The sequence below is a fragment of the Spermophilus citellus genome, assembly GCF_964194105.1.
Source record: "Spermophilus citellus genome assembly, chromosome: 1".
Taxonomy (NCBI): Eukaryota; Metazoa; Chordata; class Mammalia; order Rodentia; family Sciuridae; genus Spermophilus; species Spermophilus citellus.
The window spans coordinates 123,769,343-123,787,226 of record NC_138182.1 but is presented as its reverse complement, the minus strand read 5'-3'; the positions used below and the strand labels follow the sequence as shown (position 1 = coordinate 123,787,226).

Genomic DNA, 17,884 nt, shown 5'->3' with positions numbered 1-17,884 from the left:
GCTCCTCCCCATCCTCCCTCTCTCTCTCTCTCTCTCTCTCTCTCTCTCTCTCTCTCTCACACACACACACACACACACACACACACACACACACACCTTCCTCCCCATCCAGGCCCAACGCCATTCCTAGGGAAGCCTCTCCGACGTGATGCCTGCTCTTCCCCAGTCCCCCTGTCCCCCCATGGTGCCACACAGCTGTCCCCTGCAGCTCTTTTCACAGTTGTGATGTTATATTTGCATCTGTGATTCTCAGGTCAAGTCCCTTGTGAGCCAAGCCATAAGCTTTGGGGACAAGAATCGTGCCTATCCTGGCTCACCAGGAGGATCTCCATGCCGATCAAAGTGCCCAGCCCATATCAGATAGTCCATAGTGTCTGCTCTTTGGGAAGTTCCTTCTGCCGGTGCATGCCGAACTCCCACTGGTCGAGCTGCTGCCCTGCAGGCTGGAGGCTGGTACTTTGGAATAGTATCCCAAAGAAATGCCAAGTCCAGGGAAATGGGCCCCGGACCGTTAACACCCGATGCTTCAGCTGGCGAATGGCAATGTAGGCACTGTGAACCCGGGTGCACCGGCTGCCAAGTCCAGCCTTCAACACATTCAGGGCCCTGACACCTCAAGGTAGCAGCTGTGCCAAAAACATCTTTGTAGTCCTCATGGCTCCCAACGTGGAGACACTCCACAGACACTCCACAGATGTTTGCAGATGTGAACCCAAAGCTCTTGGGAGCCCTTGTCCCCAGAGAATCTGCGTTCGCTTCCACAGCTGGCCCAGGGGTGGAGCTGCTCTTATGGCCTCGGGACCAACCAGTTTTTACAAATTATCAACATCTCCCCATTAGCTGTTGCAATATTAAATTGTGTGACTGGAAATGAATGAATAATCCCACGGGCAAGCGAGGGAGCCCAAGCAGCCGGATTTAATAACAAGTGCTGCCCTCTCTGCAAGCAGGAGGTCTCCCTAATTAAATATTAAAAATCTATCCACACGGGTGAGAGAAAAAAAAAATGCTTTTTCAGCAGCACAGCTTGGAGACACTGCCTCGGAAAACCCAGGCACTGTGGGAATGTCCTCTTGGGGCCCCTTACCTGGGAGCCAGGGACCACCATATGAGGACCACTGCTGGGCACCAGCTACAGACCACCCAGGTGTCAAGGTGCCTGGCCACACCTGGTCCTTCTGAGCTTCACAGCCACCACGTAGAGGAGCAGAGGCACAGAGTGGGCAGCTCCCGCAGGGACACCGGGTGTCAAATGGCAAAGTTGGGCTTTCCACTCAGTCCTGTGGGGCGGGAGAGCTTATTTGGTTAACGCAGCAGTTAAGAATGGCCTCTGACAAGCCTGGATTGGAACTCAGGTCCCCAGCTTGCTACCTGGGTGGCCTCTGGTGGGTGCCCTCATGTCCCTGAGGCTCAGGTGCTTTGTCTTTAAAAGATAAAGCTCTCAGGGTTTTAGGAGGGTGTCAGGAGATAATGCACACCAAGGGCTGGGTGCCCGGAGGTGCTAAGATGTCAGACACTACTATGGTCAGTGGGGGACACTTTTGTCAACACCCCACCTCTGCCCAACCCCTCTGCCTCAGAGATGGCCCCTCCACCATCAAAAGCATCATGTCTAATCCACTACCTCCAGCCAGGACGTCTTTTTCTCTTCCAAGGGTTGTTAGCATTTACTGAGCACGTATTCTGTGCCCGTTGCACCTCTACTTATTATCTCATTTAACTCTCCTGAGACTCCTGGAAAGTAGGGAGTATTCCCACCTCCCAGATGTTGAGCCTGAGATGGATGGACACGTCCGTTGCCAGGTCTATGTGAGCCTCTTGTCTTTGTGGCGTCCTGCTCTCTGCTGCAGAGGGGGACCCCAATAGCAGCACTCAAGCTCAGACCAGCACTCACCCTTCCATGGCTTCTTCACCCTTTGTCCTCCAAGTTTACGTAACAATAACTTTTTATGGATTTCTTCACATTAAAGTTCACAAATATTCATTTTAGGAAATTAGAAAAAAATGTAAGATCTATATATATAGATATAAGCTCTTCACAGCTCCTCCTTCAGAGACCCTCCATGACAGTATGAATGTGCGCATTTTAGAAGTCGGAGACCGGACGGACAGACAGATGATAGATACGATATAGGTTGAGATGAGCCAGATGGATAGAGATTTTCTATTTCATCACACTGTTTTTCTGAGAAATAATTTGAAGTTGGTGCAGCCCAACCCATATCTCTGAACCTGGTCCCATCGCCTCCTACTTTCCTGGATTTTGCTTCAATAGTTATCTCACCTGTTCCTGGTGTTTAATCCCTCCCCCTGATTACCACCAGGCCTTGTTCCCCTCCACAGGGTCATGAGATAACTAAAGAAAAAAGGAGGAAGTTACTAATTAGCTAAGAAAAGAAAAAAATTTTCAATCTCAGGAGATTTTTCTCCAGCCTGATAACAATCTTAATTTTAATTTATTTTGTAGTTTTCCATGGACCTTTATTTTATTCATTTATTTATATGTGGTGCTGAGGATTGAACCTAGTGCCTCACGCATGCTAGGCAAGCACTCAGCCCCAGCCCCAGCCCCATGAAGTCAGATCTCCAGCCCCACCTGACTCAGCCTTTGGTGTTCTAAACAGGAAATGCGGAGCCCCTGGGTGTCCTAGCCGAACCCCAAATGTCTCCCATTGTAGGCTTTGTTCACTGAGAAGGGGAAGCAATGTTCTTCCCCTTGCCCTCTCTAGCAGAGAGCTGGGACGAGGCAAGGCCTCGGGCCTGTTTGGTTCACGGAGAGTCTGTGCTGCCATAAGCCCCAAGGAGAGGAAGGAAGCTCTGTCCCCAGGTGGAGCCTGGCCCTGCAGGGACACCTCTAGGAGTCCCAGCAAGTGGGAGAGGAAGCAGGGATCCCAGCTCTCAAGATGAGCCTCAAACCTCGGGGGAGCCATGAACAGCATCCTGTGTGACTCCGCTCCCACTTCTCAACCTGAAACCAACTCTGAGTTTGCTTTGCTGTTTGCTGTCCCTGGAGTGGTATTGGGTTCCCAGGCCCAGTACAGGATGGTCTATGCCTGCCTCTCCTCTGGGTCTTTCCACTAGTCCCAGCCTTCACACACACTGTCCTCTGTCATCTGGTGGAACAGGACTGTCTTCTTACCCAGGGTCCTTGCAGAGGCCACTGTGCCCACCAGAATGCCCAGCCTCCTCCTCACCTGGCCATCCCCTCCAGCTGCCAGGCTCAGGTCAAGGCTGTTACAGAGTATCTTCCTCCACCAGGGACTGACACGTCCCTGAGGCCAGGCCTGCATCAGCTTGCAGCCGAAATTTAGGGATATAGCCTGACTCCGTGCGGGTATCCTGCCTCCTCAGTGCTGATTGGGACCCCTCCCCAAGAAAAATTCTGTCATGTTTCTAGACTTTCACAAAGCACATAAAAGTCACTTGGAAGACACAGTATGGGCCGAGGAAAGGGGTGTTAAGCAGTGACTGCAGACCCAGGAAGTGACATCAGTAGGCAATGGTGAATAACAACTGGCCTGGTGGGGAGGCAATAGGGAGTAGTGGGGACTTCGGCTTACTAGAGAGCACAAGCCCTGTCTGAACCAAGCAGCTGCTCCTCGGTGAGCATTGCCATGGGGGAACGTGGGCCTGGCATGGCATAATTTCAGATTTCTAGGAAGCATCCAAACATCCATATTTTTTATATAAAACAACTGTTGGTGAGATTCACATTTAAAACAGTGAAGCAATGATAACACTCTGTGGACTGCCGGATTGTGATTTCTAAATGAAACTGTCAAATTGTGGGATTAACCACTCGACTGGCCAGACCTCCCCTTGGCCACTGTCCCTGGACTCTCTATGTGTTTCCTTCTTATCCCCTGTAGTGCTACTCATTTTTAGCAAATAATGAGGACTTGCTAAGTACCTACTGTGTGCAAAGTGAATATAAGACATTTTGGGAGGAGGGGGACACCCAAATTTAAAAAAAAAAAAAAAGAAGAAGTAAGCACAAGACATTGTCTCCCTGCTCCACCCCTGCGTGTGAGAAGCACCAGATTGGCAGACACCTGCTGGGGGATTAATAATGAGCACTTCAGAGGTAATAGAGAGCTCTCCCTGTGGTGCTCTGAGAGAGCTGCCCAGCACAGATGCACCCTAAGCCAGGTTTCAAGGGTGGGTGGGATTGAGTAGAAAGGGGTCTGTGCCCCCGTGGATTCTGGGAGTGTTGCCAAGGACCACTCAAGGGAGTTGCAGGGAATCCTGCAGAAGGCAGCGTGGCCCCCAGCATAGATGTCTGCTGGGAACCTGGGCCTTAGCCTGGAGTTTCGGTAGCAGGGAGGTGACCTGTCATCAAGAGGCGAATCCCAGCCTGTCTCTGGGAACGAGTCCCAACCCTCCCCAGAGCCACGCCCTCTCTTCACCATTATTTTCTGCTGATATTACCTATTTTCAGTTAAAATAGATTTGGGGAGGACAGATGCCCACGCCTCACAATCCCCAGGCAGGCGGGGTTCCTCTGGGGCGGGGTACCTCCATGGGAACATCTGAATCCTGAAACAATTCCAAGAGGCAGCAGGGCTTTGAAACAGGCAGTATTTCCTCTTTTTATGATGGTTTCATTTTACATTTTTATTGGCTCTCCCCTGATTGCTCCCGGGCTCTCTGACGGGATGTGAGATTCGCTGACATTTATAGAAATCAATACATTAATAAATCACGAAGTTCATAATGTCTGATTTGCTTCTAAATGAGACAGAACTATTATCACCATAAAGTTGCACATAAAATATGCCCAATTGTGATGTATTATGTAGTCTAATCAAAGGCGTTTGAGTGAATAACCTTTCCCCAAAAGAAGGAAACAATCAAAGCTGAATAACTTCATTAATAATTCAAGGTGTGTCTGCCAAGGCTTCATTTATTAAGTGCACAGTTAAGAGGCTCCCAAGCTGAGTCCTGGGGAGATGGCACCTTGACACAACCGCCCTGCCTCCAGGCAGGCATGCGTACACCCTCGGCTGAACTGACTGCAGTCCCCATGTCTGCCAGCTCATGGTCCAGGTGAAGGTAGTGTCCAGTGCCTTCTCCAGATAAGAAATGGGCAACACAGTGCTGACTGTGTGGGTTATTAAAGGTAGAGGGCAGAAAGCCTTTCGATAACTCCAGGGGGAAGAAGCAGGCACATTCTCAATGACCGCCATTCTTCACATGGGTTTGCTGTCAATCCAGGCCTGAGTTTCTAGTCTCCACCACCCACATAACCACCTGCTCCATGGCCCTCTTCAGACTGAGGTGGCTGGTGATCTTTCACCTAGTCTTGTGGCTGCTTATGGCCATTAAGGGTCATATAAAAGATAATGTGCATGGTTGGACTGGAACTGGCAATTGGTGTCTCCTTAGCAAAGATGATCACAGAATAAGGACATCTTCCGACATGGAGGAGAAGCCCTTTAATTAACTAGATCCATCAGAGAAGGCATGATTGTGACCTAGACGGTGTCTAACTGGGTTCTGCTGCTGAGAAAGACCCTGAAAATTACAATCCTAACACATATCAGATGGGAATAATGTATTTGAGTACCCACTATGTGCGTAGAGCGATTTACGTACCTTATCGCACTTAGATTTACAGTTACAGGTGGGTCTGATCATAACATGAATTAGTCTAATAACTACAGATCTCCTAGGAACAGTGAGATGAGCAGATCAATTCTAAAGCTGTTACCTGCTCTCTGAGCTCCCAAGACCTGCACTGACACAGGGATACATCCAGACGGAGTGCAGCAAAATCTCACTTGGCCAACTCCTATTATTTCCCACTTGTGGTTGTTCTATCCGGTGCATAGAACTTTACATTCACACCAATAACAAAAGAAGGGCTTATTAGCTTTGATGACAGAGTCTAAGCTTACCCCTCGAACTTGGTTTTTGCTCTCTGGCACACTAATTAGGGATAAATGTAGGCCAGCTACTCTGAACAGCAGCAGTAATGGGTGGAGGTGGGCCGGACTGGAGATGGCCCTTCCCAAAGCCTGACCACTGGACTTGACTAGGATCAGCAGCCAGAACGAGGCCATGCTGGGAATATTTTCACCAAGGACATTGGGAAATGCTGGGCCCCGAGCTTCCCCCCACTCCCCAAGAGCCCGCTTTTAGACATCAGGCAGCCGCCAAAGCCAGCTCTCCACTGGAAAGCACCCTCGGCAAGTTGTCCAGTCGCACTGAAGTGCGAGCCCCTCTGCACACAGCAGGCTGGGGAAAGACGGGCGCTTCCCCCCACACACACACCAGCCTGACCCAAGTCCCTCGAGTTTTCCCTGGGGAGAAAGTCCTAGGCTAACCAGCCTTCCAATCCCCTGCACCTTCATCTCTCCACCTTAAGCCAAAAGAGCCCTTTCTCCCTGTACTCTCTTCATTTGCAATGAATCGTCACTTCAGCTCCTTGGTCAAGAGAAGACTAAAACCCACCCCGTCATGCTCCTATTTCTGCAGAAACACTGGAGACCCCCGACCTGGGCAGCGCCTCTCCCCGACACGGGGCAGCAGCGCTCCTTCGCTGGCCATCTCTGATGCTGGAACTTCGGGGCACCTTCCTGCTGAGTCCAGAGGAGAAGTGGCGGGAGGTGGCTGCTGGTTGGTGGCAGGATCCACGACACACTGAACTAATCGCCCCCTCTAGAGCGGCAGAGATGCCGGAGCCGCCTAAGTGAATCAACTTCACCCAGGGGCACTAAGAGGTCTAGATGTTTCCACCCTCGGCTGAGACACTGCAGCGAAGCTCCAGCTCTGCCCTGCTGCCTGGGCACAGGCCAGCTGCCTTGCAGGATTGCTTTAGAGGCAGGAGGTCACCGAGTCCTAGTGACATGAAACACCTCCCAGGGTCCTTCTTTCCCAGCCCCGGCATCTAGACAAACCATTCCCCAGACACGTCTTTGCTTTGACCATCTTGGTCAAAAACATGGGACGAGAACAAGTCATAACTCTAACTTGTGTCACAGGACTGTGGCTTGTGTCACAATCATGTGGTGACTTCGTGGACCTTTGATTGTTGCACTGCATTTCTGATCATTTATTTCTGCCAGTAAATGTCCCCCACCTGAGAGAAGCAAGAGACACTCTCATCTCCATACCCCTCAATCTGTGCTGACCTAAGGTCACACTAAAACACACTCGCTTTGGCAGAACAGGCGGCAAACAGAAGGACACTGTCGATTAAAGAATTCTCGACTCATTTGATCTTGAAAACCTGCCATCTAATAGGAGTAGCAGCTCTCAGAGATTTTTTTTTTTTTTTTAAGAACTCTGTTTTTTCCAAACCTTTTCAGGACTAAAGTATAAATGAATGAGAAATGTATAAATCCAATTTTGCTTAAAGGGGGCAGAAGGGGTTTCAAGATTAAGAGAACAAATGCTTGGAGCAAAACATGATTTGAGTTTTATTGAACCAAGAAGACTGAAAAAAAAATATCTGGAGCCTTCAGAAAATCTTTATCACAGCTCAGCTAAGCACTCCCGGGACTCGTTGTTAAGTTTATAAAATTCAGAGCGGATGAGTTGTGTGCGCGCTGCAAGGGTCTAAGTGGCCTCAGCTGGAAGGATCTAAGCCTTAAGGTTTAAGGACAGAAAGACTTTTCCCCTCTGCCTCATGCAGGTACCAACAAAGATCTTCACCCCAATTGTATGAGGGGAGGCTGTCAATCAAAATGGTGCTGACCTCCCCAGAGCAAACCCACCATGTTGAAGGGGAAGGAGGTGACATTTCTGAATGCCAGCCGTCCATCACTGACATAGTTTTAATGTAAACACCATAGTTCAGGCAACGCTGAACCACTGGTCATACTGGAAATGTGATTTCAAGAGGAAGCACAGCATTCTGTGCTTTTATGGACATTGTGTAATGTAAATCATATGCAGCTCTTCCCAATTTCCTTTGAGTACAGCTTTAGTAATCTCCCACAAGTTTTAATATGTTGTATTTTCATTGTCCTGTAGTTCCCAAGACTTTCTAATTTCCATGAGCTGTTGTTTTGATGCATGAGTTACTTAGAAATTATATCTAAATTGCTTGATTTCTCACATTAGAGGATTTTCTGGTTTTCTTTTTTTGCTATTGATATCTTGATTAATTTCAGCCTGGGTAGAAAATATTCTGAAACTCCAACTCTTCAAACTTTATTGAGACTGCCTGAGTGCAGGGGGCAAGCTTCATCTCAGCTACTCTGGAAACTGAGGCAGGAGGCTCATTGCCAGTTCAAGACCAACTCTGTTTTAAAATAAAAAAATTAAAAGGGCTGGGGATGTGGCTCAGTAGTAGAGTGCCCCTGGTTCAATTCCCAGTACTACTATTACTACTACTACTACTACTACTACTAATAATAATAATAATAATATTTGTTTTGCAAAACATAGAGGCTGACTGACTGTGCCTCAGGAAATGATCAATTTTGGGTAAATATTCTACATGCACTTGGAAAACAATGTGAAGTGGTCTATGATTGTTGGGAAAAGAGCTCTCTATAGGTCAGTGGGGCCAAGTTCATTGTTAGCTCAGACCTTCTGTGTTGATATTGATTTTTTTATAGTCTGCTTGTTTTATCAATTGCATTAAGGGGTGTTTTCAAATCTCTAATGTGATTGTGAAGATGTTATTTCTTCAGTCCCGTCAGTCTTTGCTTTACAGGCATTCAGAAGCTGGGTTGCAGTGTGTGCTGATTCACGGTTGCTGTATCTCCCAACTGAGGGAGCCTTTCACAACAGGAAGCCCCTCCCCATCTTTACCAAAGCTTCTCAACTTGACTTCTCCTTCATCCGCTATGCACATGGCCATGCCGGCTTTTCTGGATTCAGGCTTGCAGGGCACCAAGGCCTGATCTTTTTTTTTTTTTTTTAAGAGAGAGAAAATTTCAATATTTATTTTTCAGTGGACACAACATCTTTGTTGGTATGTGGTGCTGAGGATCGAACCCAGGCCGCACGCATGCCAGGCGAGCGCGCTACCGCTTGAGCCACATCCCCAGCCCAGAAGGGCTGATCTTTTCCAGCAGTTTCTCTTACCTTGTCTGGGCTGACATGTAGCAAGTAGTTAGGGTTTTATCTGACACATGGTGTCCTGTGTTGGAGATTTCCTATTTCTCTTTGGACATTAGCAGTTTAGCGGTTGCTTTTCCCTGTGGTTTTCTTGGGGTTTAACCTGCTTAGGGTTTGTAGTGCTTATTGAATCTGTGGCCTCATATATTTCATCCATTTATAAAACTTTCATTTATGATCTCTATCACTCTTTATAATCATTCCTCCCTTTGGGGACTGCAATTATATGTCAGAAATTTTCATTGCATTCCATATATCACTTATGCTCTTACCTGTATTTTCTCTCTCTCTCTCTCTCTCTCTCTCTCTCTCTCTCTCTCTCTCTCTCTCTCTCTCTCTCTCTCTCTCTCTCTCTCTCTCTCCATCAGTCTGTATGTTTTTCTATTGCTCCATCTACCAAATTCTCTCTTCCTCCATGTCTAACCTGCTGTTAAATTGGTCTATTTAGTTGGTAAATTGGGGTAATATATTTTTCAATTCTAAAATGTTGAATTGCCTTTTAATATACCCTGGTTCTCTGGTGGAATTTTCCAGCCTCTTTACCTATTTTCTCAAGGATATGTTCACCGTATTTTAAAGTCCATGCCTGATTGTGCCAGTCAGAGCCTGGATCACCTGTAGATCAATATTCTATTGTAGAAAATATTCTATTTTCTTCCTCTTGCCCCATCTCTTAACATGCCTGGCAAATTTGCATTGAATGGTGGATAGTAGAATAAAAAAAAAATGTGTCAACTATGTGGTTGAGTCTTCAACTTCTGGAAGGTGCTGGGCAGGAGCTTCATTATTGGCCCTCCAATACCTTCACACTGATGGCTGAGACCCTCTCTCCTAGCTGTTCTCGGTGGAGTTCAGCTCTGCTGCAAGAGAATTCACTGTTCGGGGGTCTTTCAGCTCCTGCACCTTTGCATGTGCTGTTCCCTTGTCCCTCTTCCTTCAAGACTCAATGGCTTCTCCCCTCCCCTGAAGCCTTCTCTGGCGGCATCCCTCCCCTCCAGTTCCATGCCACCCCAGTGGCATGGATCAGGAGCTTCTCCCCTCTGCCTCCAGTTCTTGGGCTTATCCACACTGCATTGGAATGACTTGCTGATGAAGAGTTTGAAGCCAGCAGCCCAGAGCACCCCCCTCCCAGGGATGTTATATTTGGCATACACTTCGTGTATTAAATGCTAAGTGCATTGATCACATCTAAGGACTAGGAAGCACAATCTTTTACTTATGACGTCTTTGGAAAGTCTAGACTCACTGGACTCACCCCCTCTCAAGGGGCAACTGCTCTCCAGTCCTCAGTCCTGCCACTCTGTCTGTCCACCCATCACTGTACTCATCCAAACCCCCTGCCAATCCCATCTGGCATTTGTGTTTGCAACCCTGGTCTATGTGTGGGCCTCCCCCCAGTTCAAGAATTATACATGTTAGACCTTGTGCTCTTTCACCCCTTTCCCAGTACCTACCACATGCCTCAGGTGCTGAGAAAGTCAGTCCATATTTGTAGATTTTTCTCTATCAAAATACTACCTAAGCACTTCACCCAGGGCAGTGAAGCTTCTCTAAAATAGTCTCACCATGGATACTTGACATGATGCATGTTAAAAACCACAGGACTGTGTGACCCAGGGTGGACCCTAATGTTAAACCGTGGGCTTCCATTAGCATGATCTTGTTGACATTGGCTCATCAAATATTACAAATACACCACCCTAATTCCAGATGTTCATAATAGGAGACCCTGGGGTAGGGGGTGTATATGGCTGCTCTGTAATTTCTGTGCCATTTTTCTGTAAACCTAGTATTGCTCTAAAAATATAGTCTATTAGTACAAATCGATCAATGAATGTATACAAATACCTCTGACCAGAGTAATCAAACTAAATCTAACAAAATAAGTCTCTCCCAAGGCATGCAAGTCAGAAGACATGGATACCCAGCCATGAGTACTAGCACTTTTAGGAGCAGCAGGGAAATAAACCATCCCTGCTTGGGGTTGTGAGTTGGGGGTGGGCACTAAGACACAGTATATATGGTAGCTGTGCCACCACACTCTTAGTCAGGGGTGCTGGCAAAACAGGAGGAGGTTCAAATGACAACTCACAGGGGGAACCAGCTGACCACCAAACAGACCAGAAAAGGCCAACAGGAGGCATCAACTGAACCCATCCAGCTCCCCCAGACCACTGGTGGTTCTCCAGGCCTGATGTTTTGTCCTGTGTCTTGTATATGATGTAACAGAGCTTAGAGGCCACACATCTTAATGCATGACCTCTTCTCTCCATCTTCTGCATCTGAGTTACTTCAAACACTTAATAAGGGATGAGAGAAGCCAAGGCTTATAGATTGTAAGCTTCAAGGGAGCAGGAAACAGAGTTATTTTCTCATTAATATATACATAGTAGAACGTCCCTGATAATTGTTGAGCAAGAAAGTAAATCACCCTGCAAGATATTCAGCTTTGAATCACAATCAGAGGGGGGTAACGGGGGCTTCCTCGTGGAGGGAATCTTGTAAGCCACTCCTCCATCCCACACATGGGTATTTCTGAGGACCCATCCACATCCGTGCATCCTCTGCCGAGTGCCATCCCATCTCTCTCTGGGCTGCATGGCTGCATGGCTGAGGGCATGGCTGAGGGCATATGCTCCCGGAGCCTGCTGGGAGGTGACTCATGGCTCTCGCCTGTTCTGACCATGGGCGAAGGATGGAGAAGTCAGTCCTGCTCTGCTCCTGAGATGGTGACCCGCACATTCTCGGAGGGGCAATAAAAATGTGTTTTGTTTTTTCATTGAATGGATTTGGTAAAATGTTTTCTTACTTTTTCCTAGACATCGCCTGGTGGTATTACCAGTATCAGAGAGGTAAAAAAAAAAAAAAAAAAAAAAAAAAAAAAACTTTAAATTAACTTGTATACTTTGGTCATATTAGTTGCAAAGGAAGAGCTTCTTGATGAAGCATCTATTGTGCAATTAGTCTTCTCATTCACCCACTTTCTGTGCCCCTTGTTAGCAAATTTGACCTGCATAGAAAAAGTTGGGAATGTTCTTTTAGAGATAAGTCCTAGGAAAGGCTTTGCTTCTCCTTAGAAACTGACATATTTTCTTTTCATGAGCAACATGACATACATAAAACTCAGAGCTAATTTGTGGCTGGAGTGTAGTAACTGCGTAGGACAAATGGCCTGAATTTCTGTGTTCTCTTTTCCCTTTTTGTCAACATTTCCTGAGGTAGTTTTTCTCTATTTTACTACATTTATTTCTTATGATCAGCTTCAAGTTCTAGGGCAACAAAGTGGATGTGTTGAAATAGACTGTGGGGGAGGGGATATGCAGACAGAGGGTGGGATAAGGAGGTTCAGACCTGAGAACCCAAACTCATTCGTCCCCAGGGCTAGGCAGGTAGCTTCAGTGGATTAAAAGAGGCAGCACTGAACCAGAGGGAGCCCAGAGGCTCCGGCTGCCCAGATGAGACAGTCTCTGCCCAGCTCCAGTGGACAGCACCCTCTGGTGGGTTATTCCATCTCATAATTACCCCCAGTGGGAGAGGTTATCACTTGGTGAGTCACTCAGACAGAAAATCACCTGAACCGATTGGGTAATTGTCTTCTAAGTCCCACATGGGAAGGGTGGGGACCTTCCCACCCCCCACCCAACACCAAGTTGCATAAAAACATTTGAACAAGGAGAAGTCGTTCAAACTGATTCTTGTTAGGGAGTCATTTCCACAGTATTAAATCTCTGATTTAAGTTCCTAACATCCACAAGCAATTCCCCAGCCTCTGGAACCCCCAAAATGTGAATTCCATTTTGTCCCTGCTCTTTTCAGACAGAAAAATCAAATAACAATGATTTGTTAAAGCAAATGAAAGCAAAAGCTTGGTGAGCACCCAGATGGGACTGAGACTGGATCTGTTGCATATGGAAATTGATCCTGCCGTGCAGACAGCAGGCAAATCATTTATTAATAACTTCCGGTTCCACCTTAATGAAGTGGGTCCAGTAGTTGATGTTTCAATAATTACTTAGTGCATTTTTAATAAAGATGATAGGAGGCAAGTAACATTTCTGAATCAGATTCTTTCTAACTTTTGCAAAGAAATTTCCCTGAGCTAGGAAAGAATTTGGTCCCATGAAGAATAAAGAATGAGACCCCACTGCAAAAAGAGTTTCATGCTTTTGGATAAGTGAAAACTCAACAGGTAGACTTGATACCTTCAAAACTGCATCGTTTTTTCTAAAAATTCCTTATTTATATTTTAATTTGATTTTTGCTGCTTCCCCTTCCTTTACTGGGCCCATGCTGACAGCAAGGGGTAATAAGAGGGATACTAAAACCTCTGTGGCCTCTTCTAAAGTTTCTTTGGAATATATGCACAGTTTTTTTTTTAATTAAAGAATATATGCACAGTTAAATATATGTGCATTTTTACGAAAGGCGTATTGGATCTATTAGTAGGAGATTTAAACCAATATTTGATTTCTGTTTTCAAATGAGTTTAAAATATATAAAAAATATATGTAAGCATCCTAGATTAGACTTATGTGGATTTTTTTCATTTTCTCTTTTTTTTCCTTCTATTTCCTGAGAATCGGCCCTTTCATTTACATAGAAATGCTCCAGTGTTTAGATAATTGCTACTTATCTCATTAGCTACAAACATAACATTAAAGGCTCTGCAAGAATTATGAAGAAATGGGCCACTTGCCACTATGTTGTATAAACAGAGTGCCTTATTTATATTGGATCATCTGCCTCACTCCCAAAAGGATAAGGTGATATGTGTTGTTGCCCAGCACATAAGAAAAGATATCAATTAGGAATTGTTACCAAGTTATTGTAGCCTTATCCCTTACCTTTGGGGATATGTACAAAATGCAAACTTCCTTTGATGGATTCCTTTCTCACTGGAATCAAAATATGAAAAGGGAAAGTAACAATTGCAGAGCTAATCTGTCACAAAGAGATCAATCCTGATGAGAGAAGTGCATAGAATTGAAAGCACCTGCTCAGCCCTTTCTCCCACAGGGATGATCAGCCTCTCACGGGTATGATGATGACATGGTTTGTGTGTTCCAGAAGCCCATCCATCTCTTTGCTAGTTTTGCAAGTTTAGATTTACAGTTGTTCACTCCATGGGTCTGATGATGTCTGTCTGCGTGACATGGGTAGGCATGGAAGGTCAAGTGGTTATTGGTTCTTGATTGGAATAAATTTATTGAAAGCATTCCAGCAGAGCCCAAAGGAAAAGAGTCACTTATGCCTCTGATAATAAAGCATCTCGAAGGTTCCACTAATTCATGAGTGTTGTGATCCTTCAATGCAAAGTGGACAAATTGCTGGCTTTACTGGGCACTTTCTAAACAGCTAGTGCAACACTGTTACCACATGTAGCACCCTCTAAGGAAGAGCAAAAGCAAGTCTCAATGGTTTGGGGCCCTTCAAATGCTGCCAGAGCTTTTATTTATACAAAGTAGCTCTTATTGAAGTCATTTTCCTAGTACTTAAGAATATCTTGCAGATACTGTGAAACAATACCATGTAAAATGCAGATTTTTAAATTAGCATGTAACAGTCCACAATTAGAACTTTTGACTAAGTCATGCTAGTCTTCCTGCAGGTGTCCCATGCCGGGAGACTTCAGTTTTCTCTATAGATTTGCTCCCTTTGCTGATGGAAGAGTGTTTGTCCTTCTACCGGCTTATCTGTGTCTGCAGATTCGGAAGGTCCAGCGGGCAGCAATTTGAATATGCTATAAGGGTGTTTGGAAAGGAAGGAAATCGGTTCCACTTCCACCCTCCTTTCCCTACCTCCCTGTCACAGCTGACACTCCCTCCCTTTTGGCATCTGTCACACCTAGAGTCACAGAGTAGACAGATGGTGAGACAGTACTGGTCAGGGAAGTGGGGTTCTGGGTGGACCCCAACCCGCCACCCACCTATGTCCCACACCATGACCTCCATCTTTGGACAATCCAGACTGTGGCCTGACAAGAGTGGCCTCTGAGGTCATGCTCCAATGCCGTCCCCTCTGGTTCCAGATAAAATTGAAGATGAGCTGGAGATGACCATGGTGTGCCACCGGCCTGAAGGACTGGAGCAACTCGAGGCCCAGACCAACTTCACCAAGAGGGAGCTGCAAGTGCTCTACCGAGGCTTCAAAAATGTAAGATGGGGCAGGCATGCGGGCTCTGCATGGGCTGAATCCTCCCAATGTCATGGGAGCCCCCAAGGGAGTGTCCCAGATTTGTGGTTGTGCAAGGGAGGCCACCAGGGCAAAGGGGACACAAGATCAGCTCCAGGCGAGGGCAGTCATCTGGCGGCACAGAAACTCCACAGGGTGGCGCCACCATGGGAGACTGCCCTGTCCTGAGCCAGCCTCGGCTGCAGGTATTCACACCCTCGTCTTGGTGCAATTGAGCTCGCTCACTTAGCTAATCAAGCTCACACGGGCTGACGTGTCAGCCTGAATGTCCCTGTATTCGTGGACCATGAAATACAGACTGATAGTGGGACCAGACACCCCTCTCCTCTTGCTGGAACCTCTTCCTGTGAGCTACACAGGAAGCCAAGGGGTAATTGGGGGTGGAGTCAGGGGCAGGGAGTTAGTAGTAGCTACATTAATACATCCTGCCATCTCGGGGAAGTAAGTATCAAGAGTTCTCAGGGTCCATCCTGGATACTGGTTTTATTTTATTTTGTTTTTTTAAGCTTAAATCTCAATGCAAACTTCTTCCCAAATCCTGGGGTGGATTGGGTTAGAGGGAGGTGCTCCTGTCACCCTCCTCCAGGTGCAGCCTACAGGCAGAACTTGGTCAATTCCAAACTGACCACAGTCTCAGTGTGCCCAAGGCTGTTAGGGATTCACATACCTCCTGAAGGTATCTGACAATCCTGGGGCACCTCCCCTCCTACTGAGCTCTGGTTGTGCCTGTCCTATACCTGGCTTGCTGCCCTTGGGCCTCTTCCTTGAGATCTTGAAGAGGCAGCTGGATGGCAGCAGATGGCACAGTGGGAATTCAACATGGATTGGCATCGACCGTGGTTCTGTGCCACTTCATACATTAAGTTTACAATTCTCAAATATGTCAATGAAGTCGACATGAAAATGGGTTGGAAATCATAATCTTGAACTTATGTGTTATTATATTAATATTATAATTATTATGTTCTGATTTTAATATTATATGATATAGCATACACTATGTTAAGTTTTTAATAGGTGGTCCACGTTGAGACGATGGGTTAAACTGCCCAACAACCTTGTTGGAAAAATTGGCCCCCTTTCTACAGGTCAAGATATTGGGGATCAGAGACTGACATGACCCAAGTCAAGCTTAGAAATGCTTTAACCAGGATCCAAAACCAGGTTGTTTAACCCTGAAGCCCCAATTCTTTCCCCTGTGTGGCGTCCATTCTCAGATGACATCTCATCATTTTGCAAAGCAGGTTTGGTCCTAAGGTGGGATTACGTCCCAGACACCTGCCTGAGAGACACAGAAATGCATGGGTGCTGTGCAGGGCTGCCCACCAGGGATCAGAGGAACCTGGACCCCAGGGGTGGATCCAAGCTCCTCTCCTGGGCAGACCCCCAGACATGTCCCACTGACTCTCTCCCTTCACCCAGGAGTGCCCCAGTGGCGTGGTCAATGAAGAGACCTTCAAGCAGATCTATGCCCAGTTCTTTCCTCATGGAGGTGAGTCTGACCTTGACGAAGGCCCTCTCCACTCCCTCTCTAGTCAGCACTGTCCCTTCCTCCAAGTACACCCTCCTTTCCTGTCTCCTCCTTATTAAAGCTGTGGGGTTCTCTAAAGCGTTAACAGAAAAGAACACTGAAAGGACCCACTCCAGGAGGGGAGGGAGGTGGGTGGTGTCCCTCAGAGGTCTCCTGGCAGCTCCGGAAAGCAGGTATTGTGACCCCAGAAGGAACAAGTGAGTTTCAGAGACCCTGGGCATGTTACCAGGACCACGCCTTAGTACATGGCAGACAGGGGGATCCCAGAAGTGCCTGGGGCCAAGCTTTCCACACCAGCTCCTCCAGGGGGCCAGACTCTTTCTGAGACCAGCCAGAAGTTGGGGAAAGAAGTTTAGCAACTGCTAGAGACTATAAAATAGACGAGTCCACCAAGATACGGACAGCACGAAGTCATGCTTATGAAGCTGCATAGCAAGGGTACTGGACCCTCAGCACCTGCTCCATCACCTACCTGATCCTTAGGAACAGCTCTGGCCCCAGGGACCTAGGGCCACATTAGCGGCCCCTCCTGAGACTTCTGTGTGTCATATGCCACCTTGCATTCTGTCCCCAGGAGCCATCTCCTGCAGAATCCTGTCCCTGGATCTGGACAATACAGAGATCCAAGTCCCAAACACGTTACAGGCCCTGCTGACCATGGGCCTCCCCACAGCAGACGGTGCTTCCCTAGGTGCCCAGCACAGGCCCCAACCCAAGTTGAGGGAAAGCAGCTTTGTCTCACGCAGGCCCCAGAACCAGTTTCTTGACCTCTGTTGAGCTGTCTTTGTTAGGTTTCGCTGGGTGGCAGGTGGGGCTCTAGTTTGACATACTTCTTCAAAAATGTCAAGACATAGGTCTTACTACATGGATGTCCAGAGACGGGAAAGGGAAGCTCAGAGAGGTTGCTTTAGATGCCTCCAGACACACAGCTCTGTTGTAACAGAGCTGCCACCCAAGCCAGGTCTGGGCTCCTGAGCAAAGGCTGTTTCTGTAGCACCACATGGCTGCTCAGACCCTCACGCAGTCGCCAGCCAGCCAGCCAGCCAGCCACCAGAGGCTACATGCACAGGGAGGCCAGAATCATCTCAA

At 47.1% G+C, this 17,884-nt stretch overlaps 1 protein-coding gene across 4 annotated transcripts in view; it reads left to right on the top strand.

The window, feature by feature from the left end:
* Positions 1 to 17,884, top strand: part of KCNIP1 (potassium voltage-gated channel interacting protein 1) — a gene marked incomplete at its 5' end in the record, with an annotated part of 307,261 nt that overhangs the window by 277,558 nt on the left and 11,819 nt on the right. For 2 of the 4 annotated variants that reach the window (XM_081269911.1, XM_081269913.1), the window contains 3 exons: positions 11,892 to 11,924; positions 15,101 to 15,225; positions 16,687 to 16,756. In XM_081269911.1, the coding sequence (XP_081126037.1) occupies positions 11,892 to 11,924; positions 15,101 to 15,225; positions 16,687 to 16,756 (228 nt within the window). The remainder of the gene's footprint in view (positions 1 to 11,891; positions 11,925 to 15,100; positions 15,226 to 16,686; positions 16,757 to 17,884) is intronic. The other 2 variants (XM_081269910.1, XM_081269912.1) reach the window with 1 other exon arrangement.